The 18542-nt window shown below is 38.4% G+C and overlaps 1 protein-coding gene across 1 annotated transcript in view; it reads left to right on the top strand.

Moving 5' to 3' along the window:
- Positions 1–18542, top strand: part of TMEM117 (transmembrane protein 117) — a 234379-nt gene that overhangs the window by 206334 nt on the left and 9503 nt on the right. The window contains exon 7 of the mRNA XM_072767889.1: positions 14852–14981. Within this exon, the coding sequence (XP_072623990.1) occupies positions 14852–14981 (130 nt within the window). The remainder of the gene's footprint in view (positions 1–14851; positions 14982–18542) is intronic.

Raw genomic sequence — 18542 nt, 5'->3', positions numbered from 1 at the left:
TGCTTATATTCTTATCCTGCATTCAAACTGTAAACTCACGAAGGCAGAGCCTGGAATCCAGTTTACCTGGTTCACTGAGATATCACCAATGCTTAGAAGAATGGCTGACACCAACAAATGTTGGGTGTATAGATATTTAACAAATAAAAGACTGGCATAAGAAGAAAAGACAGGATAAATGGTCTTTAAAAAAGGCAAGGAAAAGAAATTAGCTAATAGCCAGGAAAGCAAAAGAAGTATTAGCTTAGAAATTGGTGGTAGGGCAGCCCTGGTGGTTCAATGGTTTAGTGCCACCTTTGGCCCCGGGGTGTGATCCTGGCAACCCAGGATCAAGTCCCACGTCGGGCTCCCTGCATAGAGCCTGCTTCTCCCTCTGCCTGTGTCTCTGCCTCTCTCTCTGTCTCTCATGAATAAATAAATAAAAATCTTTAAAAAAAAAGTAATAGTGATGTTAGAAGCAAGATCTAGTTTCAGTAGAAAATAACTGAAAAGAAAAAGAAAATAATAACTGGAGGTCAGGGTAGCTGTGAGTATGGAGAAGAAACCAACAGTTTGGGCAAACATCTCTATACAATTTAGTAGTTTCTTTTAGGGCTTGATGAGAGAGACAAAATAAACTATGGTTAAACCAAGATGGAAATAGGTCGTTTTGAGCCAGGACAAGCTCAGTTCCTATTCGCTTTCATGAGTACAGCAGAAAGACCAGTAGACGGTGCTGGATAGACCCTGCATGTGGTTCCTACTCTCACTTATTAAATGTATTATATTGGGGAAGTCAGGCACCTTTCTCTGCACCACAGTTTCCACTTGAAACATGGGGAAAATAAAAACCTCCCTCATAGAATTCTTTTAAAATAAGGAAATGTATGTAAACAGCTATGGTTAGTGCAGAAATTATTTCATTTCTCTCATTAAACGGTGGTTGTTGTCTATAACTGTTCATCAGTTATAGTGCCTGGCTAGAGGGATGGCAAGGAGTCTATTTAATGATATTAGTAAATGGAAATTTATTCCCTTTCCCTGAAATAACTTTAGAGGACATCTCTTTATTTTGGATCATTACATAAGTAACCTGTTGACCAAATAATTGTCAATGAGAACATGCTGAAGGATAAACCATTGACTTGAAAAGGGAAAATATGTTAAATTGTTAATTATGATATTTGTTCTTTCACACTGTATGTGATCAAGGCTCAGGAAGTACAAATGAAGAAATCTTTCCAAAAAAAAAAACAATCTTTCACTGATTCTGAGTTAATTAGCATAACTTGAAGGTGCTTTTCATTAAAACACCTCAACATTGTTCATATGTATTGTTCCCAAAGAAGAGATTTAAAGTACCCATTTCTGGGTAAAACAATCACGTGTCTGTATTAAAAGGCAAATGATATGTGATGAGTTGAAAATTTTAGTCTCTGTGTATCACTGTTAAAGAGTGGATTTGCTATTTAAAAGAAAAAAGCAGTATTAAAAGTATAGGTATCTGAGTTGGAATTGAGATGGAGTTCAGTCAGCAAATCACATCTTTGTGAAACAACTTGGAAACTTTATTCAGAAAATTAATTTCTGAGTATGGTCTATCACCTGAATGGTTTCATAATGATGTTGATTTGCCAACTTCTTCTTTAGTGAGAGGTAATGAATCAAGTGTACTTGGGTTTATATAAGAAAAATAACATATTAATTGATTTATGTATGTATTTTGCAATATCCATAAAGCAAAGCCTTTGGCAACTGGCAAATATAATAATTTCACATTTACTTATGACTCACCAAGTATAATCCAATGCTTGAAGGCAAATTTTTATGTTTTTATGTTTAGTTTTTATGATTGCTTTCAGATAGCTTTTCTATGCATTAAAAGTCAATTTTCAGAACCACAGGCTTACCAATTTTTATGAATAAAAATTTTATGAGATATTATGCTGAGGTAGCATAAAGGTATTTTCTGATAACTTTTAACACCTTCCCCAAGTCCACTGTTACTTTGTTTCTACCTATGCTCAAGGATATTGCTTGGAACTTTTCTAAATATGACACATTTCATTAGAAATCTGATATATTACACAGAGATATGAAGCTTCAATCTCACAACATTACGATGTGCTTGTTAACGTTGATTACACTGGTATTCCATTTAAGATCAAATATCAAAGAGGGCTTTGAAATAAAATTATTAATAATGTTATATTTATGGAAATTGTGTCGTCTACTGATCATAATCATGAACAAGAAGCATTAATCCATGAAGTAAGGGGGTTCCCAGTAACACAATAACTTGAAACAGCTCATCAACACAGAGAACAAGGACAACCTGAGATAAAATACAATAGTTTGTCAGATTGCTATGCAAAAAATAATATTATTGTCCTTATAATTCTCTTTCTTGTGTTTTTGCTCTGTCTCATCACCTACATAGTATAAAATTTTATCACTTAATGATATGCACAGGCACAATATGTTAGGAGCACAAATCTCACCTTCATACAAGTTCCAAAGAAACATAAAAGTTGTCTTTTTAGGAAGTTGCGAAGTTTGATAGCCATCACTAGTGGGCACTAAATCATGCTCAAATCCATCCTGTTTTCCCATGCAATGATATAGGAGTCTGCCACCGGAGTGCCTAAGCATGATGAAAAATAGCCTCAGGTGAGAAAACCGAAGTGCAAAGAAGTTGGAGAGATAGTATTCATTACTAGAAATATTCCAAGTTTAGAGCCAAATCTATGCATTGGCAATAAAAATTCTTAGATGGTCATAAACCATCTAGAGTTAAATGCGCATCTCAGCCTGCATATTTTGCAGCCTTTGTCAATGACTTGCAGGATAAGCATAGACCCACTGCCATGCCTTTACTTTGCAATGGAAGTAAGGTAGCAAAATAATTCTGGGAAAATATTATTTCAAGATAAGCTGCAACGTACTATTAAGAGGAAGCTTTTCATTACAAATACGAGTTAGCATCAAACGGAAACACATGACTGTTGGCTTTTAGGTGGGAAGATAATTGTGACATTAAAGCCTGAATGGAAAAAAAAAGTCATGGAAAAGCTTCATATGCTGTACAAAAATGACTTTGGTACAAATCTTTTTGGTACCAGCTGTGCAGCATTGGGGAAGCTACTTGACTTCTCTCCGAGCCTGTTTACTTCCATATAAAATGAAAAAAAAAAAAGCCCACCTACCATATGTATTTGCAGGTGGTTTACAGTGGATCAGATGCTTGGCATAAAGTAAGTTTGTGACCAATGTTGGTTTTCTTAGTCTGAATAGAATATGAAAATATAGTTGATCTCCTCAATAGGTGTTTTCTTTCTCCTAAATAGAGCTCCCAGTTAGGGGGATGTAATGAAATATATTGACCAGTTACCGATTAAATTTCATCTGGTCTCTCTCTGCCACCAATCTGTTGGGTAACATGGGTGGAATCTTGTAACCTCACTGACTCTCATTGCCTAGAACTGTAAAAGGGAGAGCTGAGCCTATTTCTTTATGTATTACTGCCATCTGATATATTTTGAGAATAGATGATTTGCATATAGGGGGCATTGAATAAGTGCTGAATTAGTTGAATAATAAGGTGATGCATTCTATGGGGGACTTGAATGTGCCATTGAGAACTTCTGCGAGAAATGTAGACGTACCATTCACTCTATTAGTGCTACGTGGAATCTAAAAGCCAAGCTCACTGCCACCATCTCCAGTTTCTCTGGATGGATTATGTCAATATAAAGACAGGCAATTACTAGCATGCATCTAAGTCTTCTTTACCCCAGCATGTAAACTTGTTCTCCAAAAGGATCCTGAGGGGGTGAATATCTCTCCCATAGGTGGCTAACAAGGAAAACAAGATATTTTAGGTTTTTCTTGGCCACTGACCTTTGGACTAACAGTAGTTTCAAAAAATATTTCAATTCACTGAGGGTCTAATTCTCAAACAGTAAAATGCATTTTATTCCTTCCATCCCTCTACTCTGCCCCTACATATCTTGTTTTCCTAGTCTTTGCTCTCTTACTTGAAGGTTGATAATTTGTCCCTAGAGCTCAGAGGATGAACATTCTTGACCTAAAACTCATTGAAGAAAGGCCTGGAAAGTCTGACAGTTCAAATCTATTGCTCTAAAGGTTTTACCTCCTGTTCCTGTTATCATTGGGTGGTCCATGGGAGTCAGAGGCAGAGACTCTGTGATTGCTCCAGAATCTGAAGTCTTTACTGACAGATAAAACCAAAGGAAACAACCACACTAGGTACAGAGCAGCAAGGATCTGGCTTATTGTCTCTAAAAGCCTGCTACGTTCAAGACACAATGAACTTGGCCCAGTGTTGCTTTGTTTTGTTTTGTTCTTCAGGAAACCATATATTTCAACTTTACAGACAGAGATGATCATAATATTTATCAACTGGCACAGCAGAGGAACTGACCCAATCAGAGTAGACATCAGCAGTAAACAACCAGAATATCCATACTGGTGGATATCAGATTTTAACATAATCTTAAAACATAAAAAGGGAATCTCAGGTCTCAGATTTTCTTATTCTACCAAAATTCAATTTATTTTATACTAACAAAATTTATTTGAAATTAGTATCATCATAATTTCTTAGCAGCTACTGATTCTTTATCCTGTTCCCACTAGTAAAAATTCCTAGTAAGAGTTCCATATTATTGCCTCTACTTCTCACCTCCCATTTTCTTTTTAACAGACTGCAGTCAGGCTTTTTTTTGTCCAAATATCATCTTCCTCTAGAGCTCAGAGGTCCTATTGTGATCATCAACCCTCATATTGCCAAGTATTATAGTTAATTTTCAGGCTTCCTACTTAGTATTTTAGGTGCATTCAAGATAATCACTACTTCCTATTTGAAACACTTTCTACCTGGCTTCTAGGATGCTCCTTTAAAAAAAAAAAAGATTTTATTTATTTATTCATGAGATACAGAGCGGGCGTTGGGGGGGGGGGCAAAGACACAGACAGAGGGAGAAGCAGGCTCCATGCAGGGAGCCTGATGTGGGGACTAGATACGGGGACTGCAGGATCACGCCTTGGGCCAAAGGTAGGTGCTAAACTGCTCAGCCACCCAGGGATCCCCAAGGATGCTCCTTTCTCCTGTTTTTCTTATAATGTATGCCATTCCTTATGTTTTCTTAATTGTCTTCTCCTCCTCCAACTTCTAAATGTTGGAGTTTCTCAATGCTCAGTCCCTGCCATGTCTCCTCTTCTCCTGGCTTTTTATATTCCCTTTCCAGGAGATTTTACTCAGTTCTATGGCTTTAGGTCAATGCACTGGTGACTCCCATATCTGTATCTCCAGTTTTTGCCTCTCCCATAAGTTTCCCAACTACCTACACAATACCTCCATTTAGATGTCTAATAGTAGTATATTTGGAATAAATCTCTGGATTTCTTACCCACTTCCCTATCTTCTATAAGTATATTGGTTCCTCGATCTTTCCTTACCCAGTTAATGCTACTGGTCATTCTAGCAACTGGTAAATTCAGAAATTCAGTTGGTAATACCTTTAAAATACTTGGAATACATGGTGATCTGAATACCTGACTACCCTTGGTTACCCACCATCATCTCACAGCTAAACTATTACAATGGTCTTCTAACTGATCTTTATTCCTCCTATAGCCAGCCCACCACACTCCACATCACTCCAACTTCTACAACCACTCCAACCTTGCTCTTTCTTGAACACACCCATCTAATTTCCTCCATAGGGTCTTTGCATTTGCTACTCCTTCCAGCTGATCTATTTCTCCTCCAGAACTTTGCAAGGCTTGGTCTTTCATATTAACTCCATACAAAGGTCACCCTCAACTGAGAACAAACTGAGGGTTGATGGAGGGAGGGAGGGGGGGCTAGATGGATGATGGGTATTAAAAAGGGCTTTTGTTGTGGTAAGTATTGGGTGTTGTATGTAGGTGATGAATCACTGAATTCTATTCCTGAAACCAATATTGTTTTATATGTTAACTAATAAAATTAAAACAAAAACCAACACCAAAACAAAACAAAACAAAAAAACAAAGGTCACCCTCAAAGAAGTTTCTTTCTTTTTTTTTTTTTTTAATAAACTAGCACCCACCCCTAACTCCCTGCTCTTCATTCCCAACCCTGCTGGGTTTCCTTCAGAGTATTTATTACTATTTGACATCATACTATAATGCTGTTGATTGACTGATCTCCCAACTAGAATATATGCTCCATTAGACCTTCCTGAAAAAAATCATAGGAATGAACCCATTGCAAGAAACCTACCCTACAGGTAATTTACCTTATCCACCCACTTGATATTTTAGATCAACCTCAAACTCTGTTATTTGTGAAGTGAACATTTTTATATTGAATTACATTTACCCACTGATCTCCACTATTACTATTTTTTCCACAGAGAAAAATGACCTCATTATTAAATAAAAATTTTACCAAGGACCATAATATCTATTCTTTTGACAGCATGTAATTAATTTTTCTATATAGCCCACAGAAGAAATTAGTCATTTAGACAATTGTATGTGACCATGGCTGGCAGCTTGCATAGAGTCAGAACAGATACTGGAGCAGTGACATTTTGTACCAAATGTGCAAATACAATAAAGCACAGAGTAAGCAAAGGATGATGTGCTATTGAACTGCAGCCAGTGTCTGAAAAATGATATAAAAGTGTGTTGTCTAACAACTTCCTTCCACTAGATTTCCCTCTTTCCTTACAAGGAGAATAGGAGTTATAACGAGCTCTCATTTAAGTAAAAAATATGCCAATTTATTATATGATTAATATTCATTGTTCTTAAGAAGTGCAAAGTCAAGTTATTTGATGACTGACAAAAGATTTCATCCAAAAGGACTTACTACTGAGTTATTACAGTGTGCTTCTTTACACCTTGCTCTAACTTTGGTTGTCAGCAACTTGTCATAGGCAGGGGTTTGGTTCCTCCCTTCCCCCCCCCACAGAGGAGTCTCTAAGATGTCAAGTACTCTCTCCTGTGTACTGGTGAATTATATTGCCCTAGTGAGGGATATTGATTTCCCATTACTCCTAGATGCCACATGATGCATTTCTAGTAGTTGTAAACACTTACTAGATTGACTTTTATTTTGTCCTTCATCATATCAGTCTGCCAAAACAGGACATCTGTTAATGGGGCCCTGTGCATTTCACCAGACACTCTTCCATCCTGGTGCTTAAAGGAATGATACTTCCAAGGAGTCTAGATATAATGAAGCTTGTTTTTAAAAACCAACTGCTCTTTTGCCAGAACCTCATAGTCAGGTCTTTTAAAAGTAACAAAAACTATACTTGCTTTTCAAATCTACTCTGGGCTTGACTTATTTTCCTTTTCGACAGGCACTAAACCATTACTACTATCTCACTGGTATATATTGGCTTAAAATTAGCCCAAGAAATTCTTTTTCTTAAAGATTTTATTTTATTATTTATTCATGAGAGACACACAGAGAGAGAGAGAGAGAGAGAAAGAGGCAGAGATAGAAGCAGGCTCCATGCAGGGAGCCCAATGCGGGACTCAACCCCGGGTTCCTGGGATCATGACCTGAGCCAAAGGCAGATGCTCAACTGCTGAGCCACCCAGGCATCCCTAGCCTGGAAAATTCTTATTGGCTTTTGCAAGTAAAGAAGATTATTGATGAAGAAAATCTGTTAAGTAGCATTCAAAATAGGTCCTTAGGGTAAATTACATTGTTTGGGCAACCACTTGAGAATTAATTGGTATTTTGAATATACAAAAACACATGCAGGAGTCAAGTTCTTTAGACATTTTAAGTAAGGGTCTGTAGCCTGACTTGGGATTTGTTTTAGTGATGGATGAAATCTGCTATCTCTACTACTTGTTGACGAAAGCCTACTTCAACCAGAAAGCTAAGATTTTTCCTTAACGATTTAAAATGTTTTAAATAGCATATATGCCTCCTGAGAGAAAACTTCAAAATGTTATAGAATTCATTTGCCCTTGGGGGGGAAAAATAGTGAAGAGCAGCATATGAGAAAAAGGTATTTGTTAAAGGGCATCTGAGTAACCTCCTGCTATTTCTCTTTTATGCATCACTCCCATTTGTTACAGGGCATCTCTAATAGTTGGGCTTGCCTTGACACTCTTCCAGCCATCACCCACTGTGGGAAATGACCCCCACCCGCTTTGTTTAATCACATGTTGGTTTACATTCTCTTTTTTGTTATCAGACTAGATTGGACGTGTCTCATGAGTTTCTTTAATTTACTAAATGTAAATATGGTAACTTAAAACGGTGTCTTGGATCATCCCAAAACACATTTTTAGTAACTTTCCAAACACTAGCTCATCTCACAATATTTACATTTGACCACTTTCTTTCTGTAAGTATCCACGGTCTCCTCTCCTCTTAGACCTTTGGCAAATGGTTTAATGTCTGGTTTACTCTCCATATGATTGCAGTATACCTAGCTTAGAGGGGGTAAATCAATTTTTTTTCATAATAATGAGTCTAAGGTTGATGTGTAACGTTATTTACGAAAACAAATACTTGTTGTGTTGCCTCTGTTTACCCAAATTCATTCTGTGTTGCCATTTACATGAAACCAGAAAGGAATTGTTGCACATGTTTAACTTTCAGAGAGTTACATTCAACAAGTTTTTGAGTTCTTACTATATACTGAGCACTATTTCAGGTCTGGAGAAAACACCAGTGAACAAAGTAGGAAAAACTTCTGTAAACTCCCTGGAGCTTACATTCCAATGGGAGAGGCAGGCAGAGTACAAACAAATAAGCAAAATCTACTATATGTCAAGGTTTTCAAAGATTTACTCAGCCAAGTGATACCATGGCAATTTTGCCAATTAGAAGAAGGATAGTGTTGCTGAAAGAAATGAGACACTCGAGGTTCTTATTACGAAACAAAAATATCACCGAGAGCATGAGTACAATTCTTCAGGCCACCATGGCTCACTGTTACCTAAAATCCTGTTTCTAGGACACTGCTTATGTAGAAAAGCTAAGGACAGTTACAAGCTGGGGAAATTTTTGGTGAACTGATGTTCTGATATTCATTGGACTAAATACGAGGAGAAATACGAGGAGAAATAGATATTAACAAAGAGAAAACAAAGCATATCTGTAAAGTTAGCTTTTGAAATCATTTTAAGCTTAATAATCTAATGCATCTAAAGAGGAGTTTTATAAATTATTACACTGATAAATGTATTAACATATAAGAGTGTATTATTGGTTCTATTCTAAATGGTTGTCAATACTTTTCAGTAAAATCTAATCTAATCTATTTCTTAATTTCCTAAAAAAACAAAAAACAAAAAACAAAAAACAGGTGGCCGATATTTGGCTCCCCCAAATACAACTTTTGTTCTGATACCGTGACTTTAGTTTTGTAGGGTAGAGTAATACGTGTTATTACATTTTTATCCTCTAACGCTTCTCTAAATAGAAATGAGGTCTCTTCATTTGATTTGAGAAATTGAATACTAGTTGGGGAATTCAAAACAGTGTTGGTTTCAAGCCTGAATTCCTCTGCATAGTACCAAGTTCTTTTTCTTGGCCCCAAGGCATGCGTCTCAATGAGAAAACATGAGGGAATGATGAATCCAGCATATCCCGAGACCATTTCGCCTATATACTTAACACTGCCTTGAAATGTGGTCTGTGAATGATAGGGCCACATTTGGACAGAATCAGATTTGGATGCATCAGCCCAAATTACACGTCCAAATGTAATTTGGACATCAGTGTCCAAATATGATTTTTATTGCCATAGGCAGAGTAAGCCATAGTATATAAGAAATAAGATTAGATATATACCATGACACCGCCCATTTATATTTATATGGGAAATATGCCCATCTGAATGAAAATTAACTGTTTCTTATAGGAAGCAAGGTACAAAGTTGGAGGTTTGTCCATCACCATGAACTGATGAGAACTGGGGTAGTGTGAATCATCTGATGAGCCTAAATAATTCACACCTCGCTGAACCACAAATGTGATCGACTTCCATAGTGATTGTTAGATTTAATAGCAGAAAGGAGCAAGGAAGCTTTGAATTACTAAATATTGATAACATTTCTTGAAGAACAAAATAAATGAGCATTTCTTAAGAGGCACAGTATTAACCTATCTCTGCTGTGGTCTTAGTAGCTAACCATATCTTGCCCTGTCATTCTCTTTAACATTTTCATCTTGTGTTCGAAATATATATTTTACATTTATGTGGCAGTAAAGGAGCCATGATTCTCAACATTTATACCCAAGCTGTGTATGAAACTCGCTATGCATCCAGTTATGATGTCAAGAGAATCTCCGTATTTTATAGGAATGACCTGTTAGATGTCCCTACTTACCAGGCTGATTAGAAGTGTCCGTGGGACACTTCACTCTCAGGATAAACCTGACCTTGGGATTATGTGGGGAAACCACCCATGTTGCTTAGGGGACAAAGAGTTACAGTTGGTTTTCTTTCTTTCTTTTTTTTTAAGATTATTTATTTATTCATGAGGGACAGAGAGAGAGAGAGAGAGAGAGAGGCAGAGACACAGGCAGAGGGAGAAGCAGGCTCCATGCAGGGAGCCTGACATGGGACTCGATCCTACGACTCCAGATCACACCCTGGGCTGAAGGCAGATGCTTTAACCAGCTGAGCCACCCAGGCGTCCCTACAGTTGGTTTTCTTGTTTAAATCCAGGTCAGATAAAAAAATGAGAGCCCTTTGGGGTGGATGGGGGAAGCAGTTTAAATCTCTTCAGGGAACTGGCTTTTGGTGGGAGACAGCAGGAGATGACGGTCATCATGATTCACCATTAGAACAGATGCGGCAGGTAAAAATAATCCAAGTTTGGAGTGAAAAAAAACAGGAAGTGCTGTCACTGTTCAAAGAGAGCATGGCCTGAGGGGAAGTATTTATTCTTCAGGCTGTGTTCTGCAACATCACAACTACGTCATTTTTGTGCCAAGCTTTTTAAAACAAATTTCCTCATCTGTAAATGGGTTAATAATAGGAAGCTTTCGGGGGCACCTGGGTGGCTCAGTTGGTTAAGGGTCTGCCTTTGGCTCAGGTCATGATCTCAAGATCCTGGGATCAAGCCCCACGTCAGGGATCCCTGCTCAGCAGAGAATCAGCTTCTCCCTCTCCTTCTGCTGCCAATCCCTCTGCTTGTGCTCTCTTGCTCTCTATCTCTCTCTGTGTGTCAAATAAATAAATAAAATCTGAAAAGAAAAAAAAAACAGCAACAACTATTTACAAGGGAGTTGCAATTCCTGAGAAATGTGATTGCAGACCATTGCATAGGGATGACTGGGTGGCTCAGTGGTTGAGCATCTGCCTTTGGCTCAGGGTGTGATCCTGGGGTCCTAGGATTGAGTCCCACATCGGGCTCCTTTCATGGAGCCTGCTCCTCCCTCTGCCTATGTCTCTGCCTCTCTCTCTCTCTCTCTCTCTCTCTCTCTCTCTCTGTGTGTTTCTCATGAATAAATAAATAAAATCTTTTAAAAAATAATAATAGGAAGCTTCCAGGATCATTTTGTACATAGGTATAAATATAAATATGTAGCCTAGGATGATGCTAGGACATTGCAAGTGCTTGATAATTGATGCCCAGTGTCCACAGCTTTCCTCAGTTACTGATGTTGCTAGCTTACCAGCTCCCACCTGCAGGGTAGTAGTGCCTCCCTTCCCCCACCATTAAAGTCCCCCACAGATATTTCTGGAGGTCGCAACAGTGTCACCACATTAGGTAAGAAACCAAGTTGCTCTTGTTCTTCCATCCTCCTCAGGAGGTCACTTCACACATCTCTGAGCCTTGAGAGAGGTGCCTTCCTCTCTACAGCCCTGCTCCCAGGGGCCCACTCTGCCCAGAGTTCCAGGGACCTCAGGAGGCCAGCACTGTGCAGTGATGAGAGCAGAAATGAGAAGACGGCCTTTGACCTTCTTCACCGGGACCTGGAAGCAGCCTTGTGTGTGATTCTGAAAGCAGACCCATCTGCTTCCTCTGCTTCTCGCTCAGGATAAACCTGTCCCTTGGGATTATGTGGGGAAATCTCCCATGTTTCTTGGCTATTTCCCTGTCTCTTCCCTTTGTCTCCAGCAGCATACTCATTGCTGTCCAGGTGTTATCTCATCCTCCCAAGGAGCCTGTGGGGTTGCTATATTTAACTCCAATTTATAGACAAAGAAAGAGGCTGATACCTAGGGGAGATTCAGAACACCACCCCCCATTTTACCTCTTTTAAGTAAATATCTGGGGTATCATCAGCCTCAGATACCCCTGTCCATTAAGCAAGCCCCACATTTCCTACAAACAATACCAGTTATAATCACCATTCCACCCTAAGTCAGGTGAGGCCAGAGTTTACACTGACCCAATAATGAATCTGGAGAAGTATGCAGAGTAGGAATTGAAGTACAAAAATTGGAGTTAACCAGCAGAGAATTCTAACACTAAGGAAAAGAGTTCTGAAAACCAAACTATGGTGATTATACAAAGTACTGTAGAAGGGTGACTCTAAGAGAATGTATCATCTTTTTTTATTAATCTTCTTTCAAGAAACTTTTCCTACAAGGCACCAGCCACTTCTATCACACATTCCCCCAAACTGCCTGTCCTCCTGATCCCTTCTTAAAAAAAAAAAAAAAAAAGGTAATGCCATCATCCAGATAAGGAGCAAGACTTTGGTCTGCACTCCATTTCCTTAATTCATCTTTCTTTCTCCAAGTACAGGTGGGAAATCATTGAAGAACTATTTTTTTGGTGAATGAAGTTTTGATCTCATTCTACAAAAAATCTCTAGAGATTACTTTCAAACTAAAACCAATTTCATACTCAGTAAAAAACTTTCATTTCATGGAATAAAAAACTAGATGAGAACAGTCCAAGAACATCTTTCCAGAAAGAAGGTACACTAAGTATACTTGCCCAATTACTACCAAGAAGTCCTCTCTTTCTTAAACCAAGAAATAAAAAAGGAGAATTGCTCTATTGATAATACTTTGTGGTGTAATCTGGGGCAAGTGAACGATACTCTGGTTATTGGTCCCTTTATGTATCAAACGTAATTTTTCATGGGAGATTTTAGCAGCTATATTTTAGCAAAAAAAAAAATTCAATTCCAATTCTCTTAGCAAGTGTGTTTCAAGTAACATAGAAGGAGCAAGGTATTGATGAAAAATAAAAGAAAATACATTTTAATAAAATGCAGTAATTCACAACTATTATTACCAATCTATTTTCTACTAATATTTTAGATCAAAATGTTCTAAATTATCAGCTTATACTTTGAGTTTTCTGAATTTTCCAAGTTACACATCTGTTTACTGCTGATGTCTGACAAGTAAAGAGAGGGGAGACCGACAAGATATTTGCATATATAACAATAGAAAAAAATGCTGTGGTGTCATTTCATTTTTCTTTTTGTGTATTTATTTCCTAGTATCAGTTTGAAGTGATCCATAGATCATGAAATTTTTTTTTTTTTTTAATAGACAGTGAAAACTTTCCTGCTTACTACCACTCACACATGTTCTCCCTTGACCAGAATTCTCAGCAAAAGGCCAGTGGTGGGGGCCCGGGGTGGCTCAAAGGATTAAGTGTCTGACTCTTGAATTCCACTCAGGCTGTGTTCTCTGGGTCATGAGATCGAGCCCTGTGTCAAGCTAGGAGCCTGCTTGAGATTCTCTCTCTCCCTTTCCCTCTGCACCCCCACCCCCGCCACATGGTTTCTTTCTCTCTCTAAAAAATAATTAAATAAATAGAAATAAATAAATGAGTGGAAGGGAGATGGAAACTCCTATGATATTCAGGTGCTCTATTTTTGGCACCTCTGTATCAGCTGCATATATAGAAGTCCTGGAAAAACTTTTCAAATTGACATAATGTATTAAAATCTGAAATTCATATTTTGTTCATTGCTTTTTCAGTAGTATTTTTTAAAGATGATCATTAAATATAGGGCTGATAATTTAGTGATTATTTAGTTATTAAAAGTGAAAATATGTGCATGAATGCCTATGGATCCACCTCAGATATTTCTTCATATTTAGTTTCTTCTTTCTTCACATGCTAGCTGTGAACTTTTGTTTGGTGCTCTATCCAAAAACCAGAGCAGATGAGACACCTAAAAATATCCTCATTTGCATCTGCTCCCCTTCCTTATGAGAGGGAGGGTCATCCCTCCTGATTTTGCCTTACAACAAGAAAACAACTAAGACAATTTGGGAATTAATTCATCGTTCATCTCCCATGCTAACATGTCAGGCCCTCCATCATTTGGTTCAAATTGATGCTAAATTGCAAGAGAACAGAACAGGAGTCTTTGGCATTTTTCCACTGCATGTAGTTACTAGCAGAGATGATTAATAAAAGTCCCTTGAATGTGAATTGAAAAACTTGGTTAAGTGAATTAGATCCTCTTTACTTTGTCTTCTAACACAAAACATAGTATTATGGGGTTCATATTTTTTAAAGGTAGTGAAACAAAATATAACAAAATTACCACATATTTATAAAATATGGATCACATTCTTCCTATAAAAATTTAAGATCAGTTCTCTAGAATGAAAGAGATAAACACGTATAGATGCAAATCAATTCTATATTGGTTTCTTATTACCACATTAAAGTGAAAATCTGAGGATGTAAGTTATGACTTAATTTTGATTTTGAATACATACAACTACCTAATGTACATAAAATAACCATCACAGAGTGAAACAGATACATCCAACAGCTTGCTGCATTTAAATGATTTTAAAATAAGTGCTTGTAAAAAGTCAATTTTTGGAGTTTTGCTGCTTAGGAATGAAACAAATCACAAATATGTTTTTATGTTGATTTTCTTTGACAGGACTGGGAATTCCCACACTTTATGGGGGATGTTGATGTAAATCTTCCTGGGTTGCACACTCCTCACATGCAGTTCAAGATTCCTTTCTTCCAAAAGATCTTCAAGGAGGAATATCGTATTCACATAACAGGTATGCTGCAACTTTAAACACGATTTGATGGTCTTTTTCTTACTGAGAGTAATACCAGCTGCTATAAAAAAGCAAACGGTAACATCTCAGGGGCATGCATATATATTGTTTTATTTCTCATTCACTTAATAGTGCAAGGTGGTTCCAGGTCAGTTTAAGGGTTCCAAACTATCAGATTATCAAGACTTAGGTTACTAGTGGCTTTAATGATTTTGATTTCAACATCCAGGAGGCAAATGGGAATAGGGAGAGTGGAGAAGATTATTAAGAAGGTTTACCTTTCTCTTAACCACCTTGACATGGAAAAAAACCAGGTGCCCTCCAGTCACATTCCATTGGCAGTAACTCATCAGATGGCCCCACTTAGAGTCAAGTGGGAAGTGTGGTCCTCAGTCGGGCAGCCACTTCGGCATCACATCTATTGTTCTAGCATGCTTGGTGGGAGGCCACATTTTTGGCATGGCTAGTTAGCTATCTATACCATATGCCATATACTGCTTGGTTTTGTTCATTAGATGGGTTGCTCTCTCGCAATGTATAGCTCAGTATATATTTTCAATATTAATACTCTTTACGCTATGTTCCTCAATTACTCCTGAGATTGGAACAGTGGAGTCCTAGAACACCAATCAGACCCTATGTGTTTAGGGAGTTAGGCCACTTCTTATATGATTAAAACCTCCTTCTGTGGCAGAGCTCATGTTTCTCTCAGGTGAGTCTCTTGCAGATCCTCAGATTATCTCATTTGCAGATATGCCTGCCTTTTGCAACTGCTCCGGTATGATTTATTATAATATTCCTCCATGACACCTCAGTCATTCTCATCTAAAAAAGGTCTTCCTGAAGTTATGTTTTATATCTTTTCTCTTCTTTATAACCAGAAGCAGACAGCTGAATGATCACATAAAGGATGGCGTTAGTTCCCAAGCTGTTCAAATGCACATAGTGAATGTGTGCATGTTTTAAGGACAATGGCTTAGGATCCCACACCTGCTATAATAAAAACTGCTGAAGAAATCTGTGCTTACACTACCGTCTGTGCTGCTGAGTAAAAATAGCCTGAGCACAGAAAACGTGAACATCTGAGTCCTGCAAAAAACCTTTGCTTCTCAACTTGAAGGCTGGTTTTGCTTTGAGCATGAGGCGACCTTCCTAAATTGGAGAATGAGCTCATGAATAGGGAAGATGCAGCAGGTTTCTTTTCCTATTCAGAATGAATGAGGCCCATCTATTAAATTCACTGGGTAAATCAATCAATTTGAGTTCAGGTCACATAGTGTGGTTTCAGAGTCCCCACTTAATCTCTGCAGCATCTACCCTCTTGGACTTCTCAAACAGCTATCACACACATGGCATCATCATATCCCTTTGGGTGGGCTTTTGCCTAGACCATCTGTTCTTGCTATCAGCTCTTGTCCCAGGCCATCATGGCACTAATATAGTCTCTGAATGAGTATGAGAATCCCCATCAAAAATATACTGCTGCGATGCATAATATCAGGTTAAAAAGGGAAGGGGGATATTCAGAGGAACGCATTGGTAAGAAAAAAAATCAAGCTGTTAAAAACATTTAATTTGGGGCTATTTGGCAGGGCTTTGTCATATATGCTATCATTTATAGACAGGGACAGGTTCAGGTTTTGTGGAGCCCAAAGCTTACACAATTTGGAATGGTCTGTTTAAGAATATAAAAGCAAAATTACAACTAAAAATTATATTCAGTACCTTGGAAGAGGGACACACATACAGGAGTCCTTGAAGCTTCAGTGTAATTAGCTTTGAGATAAAGCCTCCTATGGAGTTGAACTTAAAATCTTTATTCCACCCAATATTATTTTCTAGAAACTAAAAGGAAGATAGACTGGCTAAGTTCTTGAAATGGAGACTGCACATTAATAAAGTTTGTAGGAAGGTGGAAATGGATTGTAATTAAGGTTTTGATCCAGTGTTTGCCAAATGATGCTAATAATCACATCATTCGAGATACATATTTATGGATAAACACATTGTTGAGCCCCATTCTTAATAGTTCCAACTCAAGAGGTCTGGGTAAAGGCCAGGGATTGTGACTTTTGAAAAGCACCCCTGAGTGATGATGGTCATAGGGAACTGCTCCTCTGTGCTGAAGAAGTCACAGGTGAAGTCAGATTGTCTGCCTGAGATGGGCCGTGCAAATGATTGGGTGCCTGGACCTGCCGGGAAGACCTTAGAGGATTGTGGAGCTTAAATCCAAAATAAAATAGGGTACACGTGGGCTTTGGGGTGAAGGGTTCCACCATAAATGGTGACCCTAAATTGGCCTTAAATTGGGTTATAGGATGATCATGTGCCTCCCCAGATACATGATAAAAAAAAAAAAATCTAGGAAAATGGTGGCAGGTTTGGAGGCTAAAGAAAGTCTGAACTGTTCCCCTCTTGTTTTGTTCTGTTAATTGCTGAAGATGGGGTTGAGGACACTCTGAGGTAGCAGCTAGTCTCCTGTGAAGGGCCTTTTACTTTATCTGACTTTGTAAGATAATTGTTTCTGGGGAAACCTAGATAAGATTTCCAAAACCATGGTACATGTTGTGTTTTAATATGCTCAGTTGTCAGTAGCCTGCAAATTTCCGAGTCAACTGCAAACGCTAACTTGATCAGCTCCTCCAAGTTCTGCTTTTTTTTTTTTTTTGTAGGGAAACTCAGTGCTTTTCTTGATACATAAATATAGTATTATCACTGGGTTATAAGCATGACTCTCTCTATATCCATCAGTAGTTCTCAAATTTCAGTGTGTTTGAAAATCACCTGGAGAGTTTGTTAAAAAGATCCATCAGCCTCATGTCCAGAGCCAGTTGTCTGAGATAGGAGGTGGAGCCTGGAATCCAGCCTTCTCTCAGGAATCCCCAGTGATGCCTTCGCATGCTGCCGGAGGACCACTCCTTGAGAAACACTGCTGCCAAGAAGCACTTTCTACAGTCAAAATCCCTCTCATCTCAGCTTTAATCCATTTTCATATGCAACTCTTAAGATCAAAGGCCAAGAGACAGAATGAAAATTCAATACAAATGGGGTGCTAGTGAAAAGGGTACATGATAGAGTCCTGCTAGGAGCTGGAATGTTCAGAATTGGGGCCAAGCAAGTAGTTTTCAAAGCAGAGTATGATGGGAAACATCTGGGTGACCTGGAGTCAGGGATGGGAAGGGATCCTATGGACCCTAAGGCAGTTCCATCTATTGCTCTACCTGTGTTTGTTCTGCACTAGAAGAGTCTGTGCAAAGACTGCTGGGGTCCTTCTGGGTTCAAAGATGGCTCCACCATGGCCTCAACTATCATTTTGCTGTGCTCTAGAAATAATTTTCAGTGCATGCTGAGAAAATGGAATGTAAAGGTTTGGTGCCTGGACTATTGGTGTGACCCTTGTCAAGCTCCTTAATCTCTTAGAGGCTCAGTTTTCTGGTCTGTTAAGTGGGGGGAGTAAGGTACTTGTCCCATGGGGTTGTTGTGAGATTTAGATTAATTAATATGCATAAGGCACTTGAAACACTGTCTGCCATTAGTAAGCACTCAGTAAACTCTCACTGC

The sequence above is a fragment of the Vulpes vulpes genome, chromosome 8, assembly GCF_048418805.1.
Source record: "Vulpes vulpes isolate BD-2025 chromosome 8, VulVul3, whole genome shotgun sequence".
Classification (NCBI taxonomy): Eukaryota; Metazoa; Chordata; class Mammalia; order Carnivora; family Canidae; genus Vulpes; species Vulpes vulpes.
Note: the sequence above shows the minus strand (reverse complement) of the source record. Positions and strands in the feature narration are given on the sequence as shown.